The 20,618-nt window shown below is 47.5% G+C and overlaps 2 protein-coding genes and 1 long non-coding RNA gene across 6 annotated transcripts in view; 2 read left to right on the forward strand and 1 right to left on the reverse strand.

Moving 5' to 3' along the window:
* Nucleotides 1–17,965, forward strand: part of LOC307225051 (uncharacterized protein) — a 41,149-nt gene extending 23,184 nt beyond the window's left edge. Inside the window, exons 1-3 of one of the 4 annotated variants that reach the window (XM_079992734.1) lie at nucleotides 10,590–10,788; nucleotides 14,701–14,841; nucleotides 15,355–17,965. In XM_079992734.1, coding sequence (XP_079848860.1) covers nucleotides 15,506–17,074 — 1,569 coding nt within the window. In that variant the 5' untranslated portion in view covers nucleotides 10,590–10,788; nucleotides 14,701–14,841; nucleotides 15,355–15,505 and the 3' untranslated portion in view covers nucleotides 17,075–17,965. Of the gene's footprint in view, nucleotides 1–10,588; nucleotides 10,789–12,033; nucleotides 14,203–14,606; nucleotides 14,842–15,354 lie in introns of those variants that run through there. The other 3 variants (XM_079992735.1, XM_079992736.1, XM_079992737.1) reach the window with 3 other exon arrangements.
* LOC307225251 (uncharacterized protein) overlaps nucleotides 1–20,618 on the forward strand; it is a gene marked incomplete at its 5' end in the record, with an annotated part of 106,429 nt that overhangs the window by 81,262 nt on the left and 4,549 nt on the right. The window lies entirely within an intron of this gene.
* Nucleotides 1–20,618, reverse strand: part of LOC307225306 — a 167,030-nt gene that overhangs the window by 29,871 nt on the left and 116,541 nt on the right. The window lies entirely within an intron of this gene.

Raw genomic sequence — 20,618 nt, forward strand, 5'->3', positions numbered from 1 at the left:
TCCTGCCCTGGAGTTGCTCTACTCAAGCATGCAAGACGGTTTTTGCACCAAACTCTGTCACCCCCACCCCCACCCCATGATCTCCAAGCACTGCTTCTTCACCAGAACTTCATCCCTGCCTCCTAAACATTCTGGGGGAAAAACTTGAAATGCTGTAATTTAATGGGAGATTTCCCCCCAAGCCTAATTGCAAGAGGGGAACGGAGGGGCTGCAGGGACCAGGGAAGTCTCCTGATGGGCCCATCTTCACTCTTGAACCCCATGGGGCAACCCCAGAGCTCCTGCTTATTCTGGGGTTTGGGGAAGATAGTACTTTTCCATAGTCCCAGAAGTTTTTATTCAGTCATGCTGCTAGGGAGTTTTCCTACCAGAGGCCCACAGTGCATATTACTATCATACTGATTTTACTTTTGTTGTTGCTGCTGTTGTCATGGACTGGAGGGGTGCAGGGGGGTGGGAGGCACCAGTCTGGGGTACCCACAAGGAAAGAAGGCTCAGATCCTGGGGACTGGTGGTGGGATGGCGATGAGCAGATAGAGGGAGAAAAGGGAGCAGAGGGGGAGGGGAGGTGTTGCAGGCTGGAGGAAACGGTTTGGTGAGCAGGAAGAGGCTGGGGCAGAGAGCAGTTCAGGCTCAGAGGGAGGAGAGGAGGGGGCCTGGAGACCCATAGGAGGCCGGCTGCTGAAGCATCCAGGGAGACTCCCCCTCCTGCTGCGCCCAGCACATGCCTTTGCGTCTGGCGGTTAGAACTCTTAGAATGTGGGGATCCCATTTTTCAACCAGAACAAAAACCCGCTAGCCTTTTCCCAGGTCTTTCCTGACATGACAGTCATTCGTCTCCTCTACGAAGGTCTCTCCAAAGTCCTTCTCCCTCCCTTTATTTACCATGGTGTCCCAGCAACCTTTTCTGCCTCTTACACTCTAGAGAAAAGAGTCCCTTTCCACTGGACGCCTGGCAGCCCAGTGCCAAATCCGGCTGCTCCAGAGAGAACGGAAAGGAGCTGTAAACGCCCTTGCGCTCTGACGCGCACCAGTCACTTCATTCTGGATCTTGGTGCTGCCGGTGCAGCTGCATTTACGAGAAAAAGAGAAATTGGAAACCGAGCTCAAGTCCCTTGCGATCCAAAGTGGCCACTTGGACCAGCCTTGGGGGCGTCTTCCTTGTTGTTGCCATAGACTGGCTGGTGAGGGGGGGGGGAGGCACCAGCTGGGGAACACAAAAGGGAAGAAGGCTCAGAGCCCAGGGACTGGTGGTGGGATGGCGATGAGCAGAAAGAGGGAGACAAGGGAGCAGAATGGGAGGGGAGGTGTTGCAAGCTGAGGAACAGGAAGAGGCTGTGGCAGAGAGCTGTTCAGACTCAGAGGGAGGAGAGGGGGGGGGCAGGAGACCATCAGAGGAGGCCATCAGCTGAAGCATCCAGGGAGATGCCTCCTCCTGCTGCGACCAGCTCCCCTCTCCCCTGGTCTCCTAGAGCACACAGTGAAATCCATTTCAGACCCCATGAGCCTGTATATGACATTAAGAGGTATTTTTTTGTCCCAACATACATCACTTTAATCTCATTGACAATGAACTGTATTTTCTGCCCATTCACCCCATTTGGAGAAGTCCCTTTGGAGCTCCTTGCAATCTTTCTTTGTTTGAACAAGCCTGGACAATTTACTGCCATCAGCAAACTGCCCCCTCCCTGCTCCCTCCTAAGTCTAGATCATTTGTGAACAAGTTGAAAAGCCACAGGTCCCAATACTGATCTTGAGGGGACTCTGCTTTCTGCTCCTCTCCATTCAGAGAACTGTCCGTTTACTCTCTTGGTGCTTCAGAAAGAGGGCTGCCTCAGACAGAGGGGGCACATTTCTTCTAGGGGCACATTTCCGGGGTCCCCACGGTGCCCCCAGCCTGGCTCCACTCGGCCAGGGCAGCTGCATTTTGTTTCGCTGCAGGTGAACCTTCTCCCTGCCCTGCAACTTGAGGTCTTAAAGGAACTTTGATGGGGGCAGAGGGGTCGCAGCTTCCCCACACTTGTGAAGGAGCCATGGGGGGGGGAGGCAGGTGTAATTGGGGGGTAGTAGTGTGGAGGAATGAGCAAGAAGGAGTTTCTGAAGCCTGTGCTGCCCCCTCCCTGCCTGCTCCCTGAAACTTTCCTGAGCCTCTCCCCTTTTCATTTCAATGACTGGGGGTCCCGCACAGCCCTCAGGGCACCTCAGTATCTGGGGGGGGGGAGCTATTTTGTTTGCTGAGGGCAGGGACACATTCCTGTCTCATTGTGGGGTGTCAGGCTTTTAGGTAAGAGGCTCAGGTGGAAAAGCACTGAGAAGGAAAAAATCCTGGGGTGCTGATTTCCTCCGCAGCCCAGCTCCCCAGGGGGCCACACCCTGCGGTCCCTTCAGGGTCAGCAAAGAAGGAGAATCCAGGCAAGTTAAAGGAGCAAAACAGCGGTCAGTAGACCTGATCTTTATTTGTTGCAACAAGGTTCAAACACACAAAGAGTAGGAACCCCGAGAATATGGTGGCATGAACTTTTAAGAGTTTTACCCCCTTTCCCATAATGAATTATCCAACAACTTCATCAATAAATGACATTGGGCTTTTTCTGGGGTTGTTGCTGTTTTAGATCTTGTTGTGATTCATGTGGAAATTGTTCAGTTGTTCAATCCCAGCATTCCAAACTAACCCCATCGCCGTCTAGCAATACCTAAAATTTACTCTTCTACTGTAATTAAAGGTAAAGGTAAAGGTACCCCTGCCCGTACAGGCCAGTCTTGACAGACTCTGGGGTTGGTGCGCCCATCTCACTCAAGAGGCCGGGGGCCAGCGCTTGTCCGGAGACACTTCCGGGTCACGTGGCCAGCGTGACAAAGCTGCATCTGGCGAGCCAGCGCAGCACACGGAAACACCGTTTACCTTCCCGCCAGTAAGTGGTTCCTATTTATCTACTTCCCCTTCATGGATCACTGCCTTGCCGTGGCGAAGGGGCTTGAAGAACTCAGAGAAGCTATGAACTATGCCGAGCAGGGCACCCAAGATGAACAGGTCATAGTGGAGAGTTTTGACCAAACGTGATCCACCTGGAGGAGGAACCGGCAAGCCACTCCAGTATCCCTGCCAAGAAAACTCCATGGACAAAGACAACAGGCATATAAAAGTTATGACGCTGGAAGATGAGCCCCTCAGGTCGGAAGGCGTCCAACATGCTACTGGGGAAGAGCGGAGGGCAAGTACAAGTAGATCCAGAGCTGATGAAGCGGCTGGGCCAAAGCCGAAAGGACGCTCAGTTGCGGATATGCCTGGAAGCGAAAGGAAAGTCCAATGCTGTAAAGAAAAATATTGCATAGGAACCTGGAATGTAAGAACCATGAACATGGGTAAGTTGGAGGTGGTCAAAAATGAGATGGCAAGAATAAATATTGACATCCTGGGCATCAGTGAACTAAAATGGACGGGAATGGGTGAATTCAGTTCGGATGACCATCATATCTACTACTGTGGGCAAGAAACCCGTAAAAGAAATGGAGTGGCCCTCATAGTCAACAAAAGAGTGGCAAAAGCTGTACTGGGATGCAATCTCAAAAATGATAGAATGACCTCGATACGAATCCAAGGCAGACCTTTTAACATCACAGTAATCCAAGTTTATGCACCAACTACTGGTGCTGAAGAAACTGAAATTGACCAATTCTATGAAGACTTACAACACCTTATAGAAGTGACACCAAAGAAGGATGTTCTTCTCATTATAGGGGATTGGAATGCTAAAGTAGGGAGTCAAGAGATAAAAGGAACAACTGGCAAGTTTGGCCTTGGAGATCAAAACGAAGCAGGGCAAAGGCTAATAGAGTTCTGTCAAGAGAACAAGCTGGTCATCACAAACACGCTTTTCCAACAACACAAGAGACGACTCTACACATGGACATCACCAGATGGGCAGCATCGAAATCAGATTGATTATATTCTCTGCAGCCAAAGATGGAGAAGCTCGATACAGTCAGCAAAAACAAGACCTGGAGCTGACTGTGGCTCAGATCATCAGCTTCTTATAGCAAAATTCAAGCTTAAACTGAAGAAAGTAGGAAAAATCACTGGGCCGGTAAGATACAATCTAAGTCAAATCCCTTATGAATACACAGTGGAAGTGAGGAACAGGTTTAAGGATTTAGATTTGGTGGACAGAGTGCCTGAAGAACTATGGATGGAGGCTCGTAACATTATACAGGAGGCAGCAACGAAAACCATCCCAATGAAAAGGAAATGCAAGAAAGCAAAGTGGCTGTCCAATGAGGCCTTACAAATAGCGGGGGAGAGAAGGCAAGCAAAATGCAAGGGAGATCGTGAAACATACAGGAAATTGAATGCAGATTTCCAAAGAATAGCAAGGAGAGACAAGAAGACCTTCTTAAACAAGCAATGCAAAGAAATAGAGGAAAGCAATAGAATGGGAAGAACCAGAGATCTGTTCAAGAAAATTGGAGATATGAAAGGAACATTTCGTACAAAGATTTCCATAATAAAGGACAAAAGTGGAAAGGACCTAACAGAAGCAGAAGACATCAAGAAGAGGTGGCAAGAATACACAGAGGAATTATACCAGAAAGAAACGGATGTCTCATATACCCCAGGTAGTGTGGTTGCTGACCTTGAGCCAGACATCCTGGAGAGTGAAGTCAAATGGGCCTTAGAAAGCACTGCAAATAACAAGGCCAGTGGAAGTGATGGTATTCCAGCTGAACTATTTAAAATTTTAAAAGATGATGCTGTTAAGGTGCTACACTCAATATGCCAGCAAGTTTGGAAAACTCAGCAGTGGCCAGAAGATTGGAGAAGATCAGTCTACATCCCAATCCCAAAGAAGGGCAGTGCCAAAGAATGCTCCAACTATCGCACAATTGCACTAATTTCTCACGCTAGCAAGGTTATGCTTAAAATTCTACAAGGAAGGCTCAAGCAGTATGTGGACCGAGAACTCCCAGAAGTGCAAGCTGGATTTAGAAGAGGCAGAGGAACCAGAGACCAAATTGCAAACATGCGCTGGATTATGGAGAAAGCTAGAGAGTTCCAGAAAGACATTTACTTCTGCTTCATTGACTATGCAAAAGCCTTTGACTGTGTCGACCATGGCAAACTATGGCAAGTTCTTAAAGAAATGGGAGTGCCTGATCACCTCATCTGTCTCCTGAGAAATGTCTATGTGGGACAAGAAGCTACAGTTAGAACTGGATATGGAACAACTGACTGGTTCAAAATTGGGAAAGGAGTACGACAAGGCTGCATTTTGTCTCCCTGCTTATTTAACTTATATGCAGAATTCATCATGCGAAAGGCTGGGCTGGATGAATCCCTAGCCGGAATTAAGATTGCCGGAAGAAATATCAACAACCTCAGATATGCAGATGACACAACCTTGATGGCAGAAAGTGAGGAGGAATTAAAGAACCTTTTAATGAGGGTGAAAGAGGAGAGCGCAAATTATGGTCTGAAGCTCAACATCAAAAAAACGAAGATCATGGCTACTGGTCCCATCACCTCCTGGCAAATAGAAGGGGAAGAAATGGAGGCAGTGAGAGATTTTACTTTCTTGGGCTCCATGATCACTGCAGATGGTGACAGCAGCCACGAAATTAAAAGACGCCTGCTTCTTGGGAGAAGGGCAATGACAGGCCTAGACAGCATCTTGAGAAGTAGAGACATCACCTTGCCAACAAAGGTCCGTATAGTTAAAGCTATGGTTTTCCCAGTAGTGATGTATGGAAGTGAGAGCTGGACCATAAAGAAGGCTGATCGCCAAAGAATTGATGCTTTTGAATTATGGTGCTGGAGGAGACTCTTGAGAGTCCCATGGACTGCAAGAAGATCAAACCTCTCCATTCTGAAGGAAATCAGCCCTGAGTGCTCACTGGAAGGACAGATTGTGAAGCTGAGGCTCCAGTACTTTGGCCACCTCATGAGAAGAGAAGACTCCCTGGAGAAGACCCTGATGTTGGGAAAGATGGAGGGCACAAGGAGAAGGGGGCGACAGAGGACGAGATGGTTGGATAGTGTTTTTGAGGTTACCAGCATGAGTCTGACCAAGCTGCGGGGGGCAGTAGAGGACAGGAGTGCCTGGCGTTCTCTGGTCCATAGGGTCACGAAGAGTTGGACACGACTAAATGACTAAACAACAACAACATTTATCTACTTGCACCCGGGGGTGCTTTCGAACTGCTTGGTTGGCAGGCGCTGGGACCGAACAGCGGGAGCGCACCCCGCCATGGGGATTCGAACCGCCGGCTTTTCGATCGGCAAGCCCTAGGCACTGAGGCTTTTACCCACAGTGCCACCCCCATCCCCTCTACTGTAATTACCATTAATATATTAATGTCATTGATATATGTGTACACAACTTTAAATACAAACACCAAGACATTGCACTGAAACTTTCAGTAAATGCACATGCATGCACTTTCCAAGAGTCTCATTCGAGAGCCAGTGTGGTACAGTGCCTAAGAGTTTTGGACTAGGACCTGGGAGATCTGGTTTCAAATCCCCACTCAGCCATGAAGCCCACTGGGTGATGGCTTCACAGCCCAACCTACCTCACAGGGTTGTTGTCAAGATTAAACGATGAGGGGGAGAATGACTTAAGACCACACTGAGCTTCTTGAAGAAACAGGTGGTATATAAAGGCATCCAATAAATTTCACTAAGAAGAAAGGTAAGATTCTGCACTTAGGCAAGAAGAATCAGCTGCACAAATATAAGATGGGGGATACCAGGCTTGTCAGTAGTACATATGGAAAAGACCTGGGGTCTTAGTGGACCACAAGACTAACATGAGTCAACATCAGCAAAATAGGCTGTTATTCTAGGCTGCGTCCAAAGAAGTCAAGTGTCCAGATCAAGAAAAGTAACAGCCCCACTTTCTTCTGCCTTGTTCAGACCACACCTGGAGTCCTGTGTCCAGTTCTGGGTGCCCCAATTTAAGAAGGATTTTGACAAGCCGCACGGAGCGTATGTGCAGCTCTTGGGGGTGTTTTCCGCCTGCCTCCCGCCTGCATTCCCTCCATAAGACGCACACACATTTCCCCTTTTTAGGAGGGAAAAAGTGTGTCTTATGGAGAGAAAAATACAGTAAGTCTCCAGCCCTCTTAGAGGGAAAGTTGCCATGCAAAATGTGCAGGGAACTGCTGGTCTTTCTGAGAGATGAATCAGCCTGGTTGCTCCTGCCTTTCAGAGTGTTCAGTCAAGGAATGAAGTCAGGACTGTGATTGACAAGTGAGTCATTTGTACTGAGTGTTATCTGAGCATTGGGTTATAGTGGGGGTCCGAACTCAGGGCTCCTCAAGAGTTGCTCTCCTGCCCAACCCCACTTCAGGGCCCATTTATTCCCTTATCGGCTAACTCCTGAGGGCCAAGTGGGTGAGGCCAAATGACATGTGGGTGGGGTCAAAGGACAGCACTCAAAAGAAGATAAATTGGGACCTGCCTTTCTATGAGTGTAATGTGTTTTCAACTGTTTTTATTGCTTTTTTATATTTAGCAATCTGCTCTAGGAGATTCGGATTACAGACAGGGAACTAACAGTAATGATGATGAAGTTACATTGCTTAACGCTCCCCCTCCCCAGTCATGAATACTTGAGGGCACTCCTGGGTCCATCATGGTCGCTTGAGGCCCATGTCCAGCTCAGGCTAGTTCCCCACCCCACAGACCTTTTGGGACAGAGAGGACATGGCCCTGGTCCTTCCTGCTCTGCACCAGATGGGATGGTTGCAACGCTCTCTGGGTGGAACTGCCTTGAAGGCGACTTGGGAACTGCCCCAAAATGCAGCAGCCAGATGATTGGCTGGGCTGCCTCTCTTTATGAAGGACTTTCCTCTCCCACCTCTTTGTCCAAGGAGATCAAGGCGGCATCCATGGGTCTGCCCCTCCCCACTGAGTCCCCCCACAACAAACACATTGGATTCCTGTTTTAAAAACCGTTGCACTGGTTGTTTCCATTCCAGCAGGACCTCTCCTGCTCTGGATGCCTTGGCTTGTGAGACCTCCAGTGGTGCTTTCATGGAACTATAGAGGTGGGTGGCACCCCAAGGATCATCTAATCCAACCCCCAGCAATCTCCAAGAACACACTTGCATCTGGAGGAACTAAGTGTTAGAATATTTCCGTTCCATCTTAAGGGACAGGCATAACTGTTGTGTGTCACATGCCTGTTTACACTCCAGCACAACTTGCTGGGAACTTCTCTTTGTGTACAGTGGTACCTCAGGTTACAGATGCTTCAGGTTACAGACACCACTAACCCAGAAATATTACCTCGGGTTAAGAACTTTGCTTCAGGAAGAGCACAGAAATCGTGCTCCGGCGGTGTGGCAGCAGCAGGAGGCCTCATTAGCTAAAGTGGTGCTTCAGGTTAAGAACAGTTTCAGGTTAAGTGTGGACCTCCAGAACGAATTAAGTACTTAACCTGAGGTACCACTGTATAGCTTTTGCTTATGCTGTCTTGCTTTGGACATGAAGGAGAGCAGACATGATTCCCTTCTCCTGTTGAATAAACTGCTTGTAAATCTGCTCACACATGCCTCTCCAACCACTTCTGTTGTGCATTTACTCTGCTGAGTGTGCATGCCCAGCTTCTGAAGGCTGCTGAAGCTCAGGTCGCAGTTTCATGCTGATCCAAGGACTGGAGTTCGCCCAGCACACGGATTCCTTGGATGCATCCCAACACTAAGCACTGGAGGAGAAAATGAGCCCTTCAGGATCAAGCCAGAGGGCTCCCTCCTATAGGGGAGACAGAGCAGAGGAGCCACCCATCTCCCTCTCCTCCTCTTCCTCCTCCACAGATTGGCCTCCTCCTCTTTTAACGCCACCTTGATTGGTGGCCTCTGCCTCTTGTGGGAGGGAGTTCCACAGGTTTTACTCTGCCCTGCAAGAGGAAACGTTTTCTCTTTCCTTCCTTCCTTCCTTCCTTCCTTCCTTCCTTCCTTCCTTCTCCTTGCACAGGTGAGGTTTTAGGGACCAGGGTATATTTCATGTCCGAATGTTTCCATCCGCCTACAACCTCTGTTGTAAAAGGGGAATGATCCATACATCTGAATGGGGTTTCTCTGCATGCATTTCCCCGTTCCTGGCCCCAAGACCCCTCCCCAAGGGGCCAGCAGCGCATCCATGCAAAGGAAGAGCAGAGCTGCCGCCCTCCTGCGACCCTCCGCGCCTTGAATTGCCCCCTCTCGCCATGCAGCGCTGGGACCCCCCTCCCTCCCCATGGGCCCTGTCCTGGGAAAGAGGAGACTCACCGGATCCCAGCAGGCGCCCCCCCCCCCAGGCAGCCTCTGCAGAGCCGAGCCAACGGGACCCCCACACGCCCGACTTCTTGCAGGAAAGGGAGGGAGAGGCTTTTGATCTGGAGGACCCTACCCCCCCCCCGTCTTACTCTCCTGTCTAGGAATCTAGCTCGTTTCCGTTTAACCCTTGGCAAGCCGAGCGCACCCAACTCACGCCTCTCCCTCTCCCGAGAGCCGGAGCATCGCGCACCAATGGCATCCCGAGAAGGCGGAGCAGGAGAGGATTATGGATTACTTCCGGAAAGGGATACATTCAGTTTTGGACAGCAGCTGAACGGCCCCCTAACAGCTGGCGCCTGAACACGGGTCCTAAGAAATCCTCACTGGCTCTAGATCCAGTTACAGATAGGTAGCCGTGTTGGTCTGCCATAGTCAAAACAAAAAAAATTCCTTCCAGTAGCACCTTAAAGACCAACTAAGTTAGTTCTTGGTATGAGCTTTCGTGTGCATGCAGAAGTGTGCATGCACACGAAAGCTCATACCAAGAACTAACTTAGTTGGTCTTTAAGGTGCTACTGGAAGGAATTTTTTTTGGCTCTAGATCCGTTTCTGATCACCATTCAAAGTGTCGGTGCTGACCTTGAAAGCCCCAAATGATCTCAGCCCGAGGAAAACATTTCCGCAAAAAGACCAAAACTCTAGCATGTAGCCGCAGGTGATACAATTGGAGCCTTTCTGCAAATGGCCTTTGCAACACAACTCCCTGGGTGGTAACAAAGTATACACATTTGCCTCTTTGCAACTGATGCTTTCGCTTAGCCCCGTTTCCTCAATGAATGCACCCATTTCTGGATGAAATAGAACTTCAGCCAGGAAAACCTGAGCTGAAATAGGAAAGAGAGCAAAACAGCAGCCCTGTCTGACCCCCGTCAGCCTCCAGACGCCCCCAGTCACGTGGCAGGAGATTCTTCCTGAGCCCCCCCCTCCGTGAGACGGGTATGACATCATGGATGATCCAGTGATGATCCCCATGATCCAATCAGACTTGTCCAAAGAGCAGATCTCTATGCGTGAATGAAACGGGTCTGCGATGCTGGATTCTGGAGTCAAGAAAGGATTTTCTGGAGTCAAGAAAGGGGAGGGAAGGATTTTGCAATGTAAACATTGTAGGGGGGGGACCCCGCTTTGCAAATGGATTGCCGGGATCTGCTTCCTGCCCCCCCCCAATTCCTCCCTTCCCGGTACATCCTCCTCTCACCCCGCCCCCACAACCCCAAATCCCTCCACCCCACCGTTGCACCCATTTCTTCTCCTCCTCCTCCAATCCGGCTTCTGTTTCCGAAATGAGGGGAGAGAGCCCCCCCCCCCAAACTGCCTGCTTTTCCCGCAAGCGGAGCTTCTGCGCGGGATTGCTGCTCTGCGCCGTAGCTCTAGGGGAGCGCGCTTTGGAAAGGAAAGGCGGGGCGTCATGGGAGGGGACCCCCCCCCCCGTGGATGTTGCAGGAAAGGAGAATCGGGAGCGAGGACAAAGAGGTAAAGGGCTCGCGGGGGGGGGGAGGGGACAAAAGGACCCAGAGACCCCCGCCACCCCCCCAAGCGCCTTCCGTGGGGCCTGCGCTCGTGCTGCGAAGGGGGCTTTCCTTGGCCCCTTAGGCGCCTTGGCAGCGGCGGACATGGGGAAACTACGCAGGGGGTCCCCACGAGGGCCCCCTTATCCCGTTTCCCCCGCGTAGGCATCCCTGGGGCCCTGTGGGCTCCGCATGGAGAAAGGCGGGCCATGAAAGGGTTAACGGGCATGAGGGACGCCTGGATAGAGACCCCCCTGTTCCTACTCTGTGCGTCTTGGGGTGTGGAAAGATGGGGGATGAGGAGTGAGCCACGCCAAGGGGGGCCTCTGGGTGCAGGGGAGACTCTGGGACAGAGGGAGAGAGTGGAGGAAGTGGGGAGGGGGAGCATCCCTGGGGCAGGAAAGGGCAGCAATGGGGGGGGGGGAGATAGGAAATCAGTCTTTGGGGAGACTTCTCCATGGTGGCGCCCGCTGGGATTCTCTGGAGGGGCCGTCTTGACTTCTCCTTCCCACCCAGGAATCGGCCACCCCTTCAAGGCGACCAGAGACAGATCTCTGGAAAGTGGGGGGTCCAGTCCCCCCCTTCCTTCCTGCAACCTCCATCCTCTTCCCACCCCATAAGCTCCTGCCCTGTCCGGACGCAGCGCTTCTGCCCAGTCCAGCCATTGGTCCCCTGGAGAGGAGAGGAAATCCCCAGAGGAAGAGGGGAGGGGGGGGGGGGCCTTCTCAGAAGCGGCTCTTGGTTTCCGCAATCCCACCCAGGAAGCAGCCAGAAACCTTTTCCCCTCTCTTTTTTTTTAAAAGATATTTATTAAGATTTTACAAAAAGAAAGTACAAAATAAAAATAGTTAAAAAACAATTCCATCTTTCCATCACTTATTTTTCATATGCTTGTTTCCCGGACCTCCTCACACCTCCCTTTTTTGTATTCCAATTCAATTTATTAGTTCAGCAAATCCTTTCCCTCTTTGTTTATCCTAGTCTTTAATCTTAAAATATTATAACATTAAATTTTTACCTGTTAATAATCCATTTTTTCATATTCCTTATAGCGTTATAGCTAGAAACCACTTAACTTTTTATCCAACATCATCCTAACATTCATTAATTTTACAATATTTCTGTAGATAGCCTTTAAATTTCTTCCAATCTTCTTCCACCGACTCTTCTCCCTGGTCTCAGATTCTGCCAGTCATTTCTGCCACAGAAACCTTTTCCTCTCTCTCAGGCCTCCATCTTTATGTTTCTCTTCCACTGCCTGGTTCCAGTACAAAGAAAAGACAGTAAAACATCAGGCATTAAAAACCTCCCGATAGAGGGTTGCCTTCAGCTGTCTTCTAAATGTCAGAATGTTGCCCATTTCCTTGCCCTCTGCCTGCTTCCCTGTAACTTCGCTTCTCGTGGGGGGGGGGGATCAGCAGAAGACCTTTGAAGGACCACCTCCCTGTCCAGACTGAGAGATTTGGGGGGAGATGCTCCTTCAGGTCTACAGGGTCGAGGCTGTTGAGGGCTTTAGGTTGCAGATCTTGCTGCTCCATAATGATCTCATCCAGCAAATAAATTTATTACTGAAGGCAAAGAAGCATAATAGGATTCAAAATATACAAAAACTTAATTTACATAAAACCCTAACTTAGCATACCAAAACAGCACTCAAGTAAGAATCACACAAGCAGAGTAGAGAAATAGGAGACTAGGAAGTGGGACCAGGCTCCTTTCGGCCTTGTAATTTATATTCCATTAAATGTCAGAGTAACCTTGGGACTGGATAACAAGCCTGGCTCACTCCAGTTTAAACCAGCTTCATCTGGTTCCCCAAAACAAGAAAGGTTCTTCATAACCTCATAGCAACTTATCCCACCACCAGCTCTCAGCAGAAAGGAAACTGCCGAGTTTCAGGAAGCCTGCATTAGATCAATACTTTTCAATGCCTGGAAAATGCAGCCATGCCACTTAAAGGTCAGTACCAACAGTTTGAATCGTGCTTGGAAAACTGGTGGGAGCCAGGTAAAGTCCTTTAAGGGCAGTGATATGTGGTCTCGGTGGCTGCTCCCATGCAGTTGCAGTTTCTGGGTCACCTTCAAAGGTAGCCCCATGTAGACCGCATAGCAGTAGTCCAAGTTGGAAATAACCAGAGCGTGCACCACTCTGGTGAGACAGTCTGCAGGGAAGGAGGGTCTCAGCCTGCATTCCAGATGGAGCTGCTAGGCAGCTGCCCTGGACACAGAATTGACCTCTGCCTCCATGGTCAGCTGTGAGTCCAAAATGACCCCTAGGCTGCGCACCTGGTTATTTAGGGGCACAGTTACCCCATCAGGACCAGGGGGTCACCCACACCATCCCACCCCCTGTTCCCCAGGGACAGTACTTCTGTCTTGTCAGGATTCAAGCTCAATCTGTTAGCCACCATCCATCTTCAAACCACCTCCAGGCACCAACACAGGGCATTCACCACCTTCACTGATTCCGATTTAAACAAGAAGAAGATCTGGGTATCACCAACATACTGCTGAACACCCAGCCCAAAACCCCAATGATCTCTTCCAGCAGCTTCATATAGATATTAAAAAGCATGGGGGAGAGGATGGAGCCCTGAGGCACCCCACAAGTGAGAGCCCAGGGGTCAGAACAGCCATCCCCCAACACCACTTTCTGGACATGGCCCAGGAGGAAGGAGGGGAACCACTGCATAGCAGGGTCCCCAGCACTCCTAGAGGGTTCAGTAGGACACCATGGCCAAAGGTCTCCAAAGCCACTGAGAGATCTAGCAGAACCAGGAAACAGCTTTCCCCTCAGACTCTAGCGCATTGGAGATCATCAACCAGAGCAACGAGGGCAGTTTCTGTCACATGATGAGGCCTGAATCCCAGTTGGAAGGATCATGGTGGCAGAAGCTTTCCTGGTCCTGCACCCCCAAAAGCTCCAGGCACAAGTCTTTCATTAGCTTTGAAGGGGCCATCCGATACTTGGTGGTCTTTTCTTCAAAAGACAAATATTTTGAATACTTTTACAGTGACATATGATGTAAATAGCACATCCACAGTGGAGAGATTTTAATACACAGATCTGAGCTCATCTCTCTGCCTGAAACTGCTGTGTTAGCAGCACTGCCTGGGCAGTGTGTTTGAGGGTCCTGGGCTGCCTAGACAACAAGACCCCTTTCTCAGCCTGGCTAATATGGTCCCAATGAAAGCAGAGCAGTATGTTTGGCACCAGCTTGGTTGCAGGAGTGGCTGGAAGGAGGTGTGCAGGACACCATGCAACTATCGTAGAGACTCCACTCTGGATTTGTATAGCCTTTTCTTTTCCTGAAGATAACTCACCAGGCAGCAAAGGTTTAGTTTTGCTTCTCGAGGACCTCCCTTCCCAGATGTATGATGTAAATATTGCTTCTGTTTTCCTTGTTCCACATCAGAGAGACTTTAATACACAGATCTGAGCTCATCTCTCTGCCTGAAACTTCTGTGTTAGCAGCACTGCCTGGGCAGTGGGTTTGGGGGTCCTGGGCTGCCTAGACAACCAGACCCCCTTCTCAGCCTGGCTGATATGGTCCCAAGGGAAGCAGAGCAGTCCATTAGGCACCAGCTTGGTTGCAGGAGTTGCTTGAAGGAGGTGTGCAGGGCACCATCCAACCATCATAGAGATTACACTCTGGATTTCTGTAGGTTTTCCTCCATAGCATTTTCTTCTCCTGAAGATAACTCAAGAGGAAGTGAAGGAGTGAACCAAAGTATTGCAACCAGAGTTTTCCTTCTCGATGGGCTCCCTTCCCTGGTTGACGAGCCCCATCTGCCCTTCACTTTCCTCTGCAGATTGGGCAGAATCTGCCTTCTTTACTGTGGGATTCACTGTTGTTCTCATCCTCTCCATCCACTAGGGCCTTTCTTCACCTGCAGCAGAATTCCCCAACCCACCAAGGATTTGAGACCATCTATTCTCATCTGATTTAGGCAGCCGGTTGAAGCCATTCCTGGGCTTGTGACCCCTATTCTATCCTGACAGCTTCTGGAAGCCACAGGTGGGAACTGAGTGTAGGATGGGGACCATTGATGGATAAATTACCCCATAACGTGCATGACATGACCCCCACCAAAGGAACTAATGCTCTCCTAACACCCCAAGACATCATATAATTATGATATTTGAGAGTGAACTGGAATAAATTCCTCTCTAGAAAAAACACAACTTCAGGCAATAAGTAAATTAATCACTACTTATTCAAGGTACTACATATTCCACTAAGTACAGTTTTTCTATTTGCCTTGAATATCCGCTTTTCAGTGTCATTTTAGGATAGTCCTGCGTGAGAAGACGGGCACGAGATCAGACAGCACATCATTCTTTTAAAAATCACACTGCTTTATTAACATTGATTGAGGATTATGAAAGTTGCTCATGAATTACTATCATTTGTTAACATTACAACTTCATTTCCAAAAAATTGGGAACATGGGGAGGAGGTGGGGGAATGTAGGAGACGTTGATATAGGAGAAGGTGCTAATGGAGCTTGATTTATTTTCTTTCCCTTAGTTCTCTTCCTTGAAACCCAAACAGGATTTCCTTTCTTCCCACTCTGAAGAAGGAGATGGAGAAGACAGTCAGAACTCCAGGGAATGGGGCGCCTTTAGTTTCATTAGGAATAGAAATTAAAATGTGTGACATGCAGAATATGCTTCATTGAATGAGCACACATAGTTCACATCAACAACCTCCAACAGGGGAAAAACCATTTAAAGGTATGGAGTGTGGGAAAAGATTCACTGATAGTCGAAAAGTTAGAACACATCAGCAGAGTCACATGGGCAAGAATGGTTTCCAATGCAGGGAGTGTGGGAAGAACTTTAGTCAGAGTGGACTCCTCAATATACACCAGCGGACTCACACAGGGGAGAAACCATATAAATGTATGGAATGTGGAAAGAGCTTCAGTCGGAGTGATGCACTTAGCACTCATCAACGGACTCACACAGGGGAGAAACCACATAAATGTATGGAGTGTGGAAAGAGCTTCAGTCAGAGTGGACACTTAAGTTTACATCAGCAGACTCACACAGGGGAGAAACCATTTAAATGTTTGGAGTGTGGAAAGAGCTTTAGTGATAATGGATACCTGAAATTACACCAGCAGATTCACACAGGGGAGAAACCATATAAATGTATGGAGTGCGGAAAGAGCTTCAGTTTCAATGCAGCCCTTAGAACACATCAAAGGACTCACACAGGGGAGAAACCATATAAATGTATGGAGTGTGGAAAGAGCTTCAGTCAGAGTGGAAACCTCAATATACATCATCGGGGACACACAGGAGAGAAACCATTTAAATGTATGGAGTGCGGAAAGAGCTTTAGTGATAATGGAAGCCTTAGAATACATCAACAGACTCACACAGGGGAGAAACCATTTAAATGTATGGAGTACGGAAAGAGCTTTAGTGATAATGGAAGCCTTAGAACACATCAACGGACTCACACAGGGGAGAAACCATTTAAATGTATGGAGTGTGGAAAGAGCTTCAGTTGCAATGCAACCCTTAGAATACATCAACAGACTCACACAGGGGAGAAACCACATAAATGTATGGAGTGTGGAAAGAGCTTCAGTCAGAGTGGACACTTAAGTTTACATCAGCAGACTCACACAGGGGAGAAACCATTTAAATGTATGAAGTGTGGAAAGAGCTTCAGTCAGAGTGGACACCTCAATATACATCAACGGACTCACACAGGGGATAAACCATTTAAATGTATGGAGTGTGGAAAGAGCTTCAGTCATAATGGAAGCCTTAGAACACATCAACGGACTCACACAGGAGAGAAACCCTTTAAATGTTTGGAGTGTGGAAAGAGCTTTAGTCAGAATGGAGACCTTAAATTACATGAGAGGATTCACACAGGGCACAAACCATATGAATGTATGGAGTGTGGAAAGAGCTTCAGTTTTAATGGAAACCTTAGAAATCATCAACGGACTCACACAGGGGAGAAACCATATAAATGCATGGATTGTGGAAAGAGCTTCCGTTTTAATGGAAACCTTAGAACACATCAACGGACTCACACAGGAGAGAAACCATATAAATGTATGAAATGTGGAAAGAGCTTCAGTCAGAGTGGACACCTCTATATACACCAACGGACTCACACAGGAGAGAAACCATTTAAATGTATGGAGTGTGGAAAGAGCTTTACTGATAATGGACAACTTAGAAAACATCAACGGACTCACACAGGGGAGAAACCATATAAATGAATGGAGTGCGGAAAGAGCTTCCGTTTTAATGGAAACCTTAGAACACATCAACGGACTTACACTGGGGAGAAACTGTTTAAATGCATGGAGTGCGGAAAGAGCTTCAGTCAGAATGGAAATCTTAGAAACCATCAGCATACACACAGGGCAGAAACTGTTTAAATGTATGGACTGTGGAAGGAGCTGCAGTCAGAGTGGAACCCTTGATTTATGTCAACAAACTCACACAAAACACAAACCTTATCAATATCAGGAAAGTTGATAGAGGTTCAGTCCTAGTGGAAGTTCTAAATCAACAGACTCATGGACAGGAAGAACTTTAAGAGTTGAAACCCTACAAACCAACAACAAACTCAGAAGAGAAGCAGTTTAAATGAAAAGATTGCAAAAAGTGCTTTATTTACAATGGAGTGTTTAAGGAACATCCAGGGACTCTCACATGGACAAACCCATTTAGATGTTTGGAGTGTTGGATGTCTTCCTCTCAGAGTCCACTCTTTTCTTCACAGCCATGAACTCAGCAGGAAATCAGTCATTAACACGTGTTGTGTATGTGAAGTTCTGGTATTTATGTGTAAAACTGTATAGTAATGAAATATTGAAGGCAATGTCAAACAATGTGATTATAATCTAAGATGTAAAGTACCTTTCGACAGAGAAGGGGTGAGGGTTTATCTGGATTGCTGGTGGTCAGTGAGGATTAAGGCTGGGCGATATATTGTCCAAACTGGTTTCTAGACCACATCGTGATAACCTTCCAAAAACAATTGATATGGCAACACACCACAGATCACAGTGTGTTTTTCTGGGATGCTCATTTGCCTGGAAGCAGCTGGCAGAAAGCTTTGCTTTGTGAAGCCCCTGCAGATGCCGAGTTGCTGACTTCCCTCCCAGAAGACAGGAAGCGACACACACACACCTCCATTGCCCTGTGTCCTTCCAGCCTCTTTCCTCCCTTGCTTCCTTCTGCTGGATTGTGTGCCTGACTTAGATATCCTGTGTGGTGTATTTCTTTACGGCTGAAACTGGATTTGCTCTCAGAAGCAAAGTTTTGTACCTTTCTGGGGACCCAGTGAGAACTGTATGCTTTGAAATCTCAGTAAAGTAACAAGTAACAAGGGAAAGGTTCATAAAGGTTTTTCTAACCACATTTTTAGAGGACCACTGCTGGAAGTGTGGGAAAGAAACAAAAAATTATTGGAACAGAAGACCCCTTGGTGGCTATCACCAATTGATATCCTGACAATAAAAAAAAACAAACATCGAAGGAGAAAGATGGACCTATGAAGACTTGCTAGTAAAAACAGAGACCGGTTGGAGGATTAGGCCTTATGAAGAAATAAAGAACAAATTGACAGTATGGATCCAATTTCACCAAATTAATTCTATATGGACTGAAGACAAAAAGAATGGGATAAGTGAGAAAAAATCTAGATTCCAGATCGAAATACTAGAAAGTAAAACAAAACTCCTATCAAAAATGTATAGCCTGTTACTTGAATGGGACACCAAGGATGAAGAAGTAAAGGAGGTAATGGTGAGATGGGCAATGGACTTCGGACATAACATAGAGTTTGACAAATGGAAGGCATTATGGAACAAAGGTATGAGATTCTTGGCATGCACAACACTCAGGGAAAATATGTATAAAATGATGTACAGGTGGTACGTAACGCCCGTAAAATTGGAAAAAATATCTAAAACTGGTGATAAATTATGTTGGAAGTGTAAGATCAAGGATTTATCATATGTGGTGGTTGTGTGAGCCTATCAAAAAATTATGGGAATCAATGAACTAAAAAAAATCTTCAAATATACCTTTATAAAAAACCCCGAAGCCTTTTTGCTGGGGATAATTGGAGAGGAAATCAAAAAGGAAGATCAAACACTCTTTCAGTACGCGACAGTGGCTGCCAGAACTCTAATAGTGCAGAATTGGAAAACATCAAAAATCCCAACTATAAACGAGTGGCAATCCAAACTATTTGATTATTTAGAATTGGCAAAAATGACACAGAAAATAAGACATAAATGGAAACAGAGGTAAAAAATCTAAAAATCACAGTAGGTGTGACGTAACACTTGTGATGTAAAGAGTTTTTTGAGGAAAAGAAACTGCAGATAAAAAAATCGTATAATATATTCTGAAACTGAGATGAAGGGAAGTCAATCAGTGTTGTGTGTTATTTAGTAAATGTAAGTTAATTTGTTGGTATCTTATGTTAGGAGATATTTTTTCTTTTGTTTTCGTTATTATTATTTCTCTTTTTTATGTATTTCTTTCTTGTGTGTATGTGTTATGTATGTTTCTTTTGTTTGTTTTAATGTTTGATGTAGCAAAACGAATTAAAATCAATTAAAAAAAATTAAAAAAAAGAAATCTCAGTAAAGTATTATGGAAGAAGTCCTGCTGCCTCTGTGTGTGTTTTTGACCTCAGTGTGGGACTTGCTCTACACATGGCCCCTACCCTGCTGCTACTTGGCTCATGCCCTGGAGTTGCTCTACTCAAGCATTCAAGAAGGGGTTGTATGTGAGTGTCAGACTGGTTTATGCACCAAACCCTCTCACCCCCACCACCGCATGATCTCCAAACACTGCTTCTTCACTAGAACTTCTCCCTGCCTCCTACGTGTTCTGAAGAAAACTTAAAATACTGTAATTTAATGGGAGATTTCCCCTAAGCCTTATTGCAAGAGGGGGAAGGAGCGGCTGCAGGTACCAGGGAAGTCTCCTGGGGGGCCCATCTTCCCTCACGAACCCCACGGGGCAATCCCAGAGTTCCTGCTTATTCTGGGGTTTGGGGAAGATAGTCCTTTTCCATAGTCCCAGAAGTTATTATTCTTCCTACCAGAGGACCAGTGTTCATATTATTATCATACTTATTTTACTGATGTTGCTGCTGTTGCTGTCATGGACTGGCTGGGTGAAAAGGGGGGGAGGCACCAGCTGGCGGACCCCCAAGGGAAGAAGGCTCGGAGTCCGGGTGTTGTATGCCCCCAAAGGCTATCAAATCTCCTAGGTCTGGCCAATTAAAGGCTGATATGGGAGCCATTGGGGGCCAGGTCGGTTCTTTCATTTTCTCCTCTCCTCTGGAAAAGTGCTCTTTCTTCTGGGGTTTGATTACTTTTGCCTCCTTCAGTGCCCACTGCATCCTCAGAGAGGTACAATACTGTCCTTTCAACTTCTGTAGGGCTCTCTCTCAGGACTGCTACCCCGGAGTCTGCTCCATATGCAAACTGCTCCAAACCCCCATGGTGTTTTGTCACGCTTCAAAAGACCTGGTTGGTTTGCCCCAGGTCCCACAAGCCGGGGGGTGGGGCAGCAGGGAGTTCTTAGTCGTTTGAGGTTCATTGCTCCACCATATTTGTGCTTGAATTTGCCAAAATTATTCACCATGCCTTGTAATGGAGTCCATTCCTCCTGTGAGTGTGACGCCCCCCCCCATTATGCCCTCCTGCTTAAGTTGTTACACAAGGGGGACCCCCTGCCTTCTGACATGTTGCAGATAAAATAAAAGGTGGGGGAAAGCCTTTTGAAAAGAGA

This window comes from Podarcis cretensis (assembly GCF_951804945.1).
Source record: "Podarcis cretensis genome assembly, chromosome: 10".
NCBI classification, from domain to species: Eukaryota; Metazoa; Chordata; class Lepidosauria; order Squamata; family Lacertidae; genus Podarcis; species Podarcis cretensis.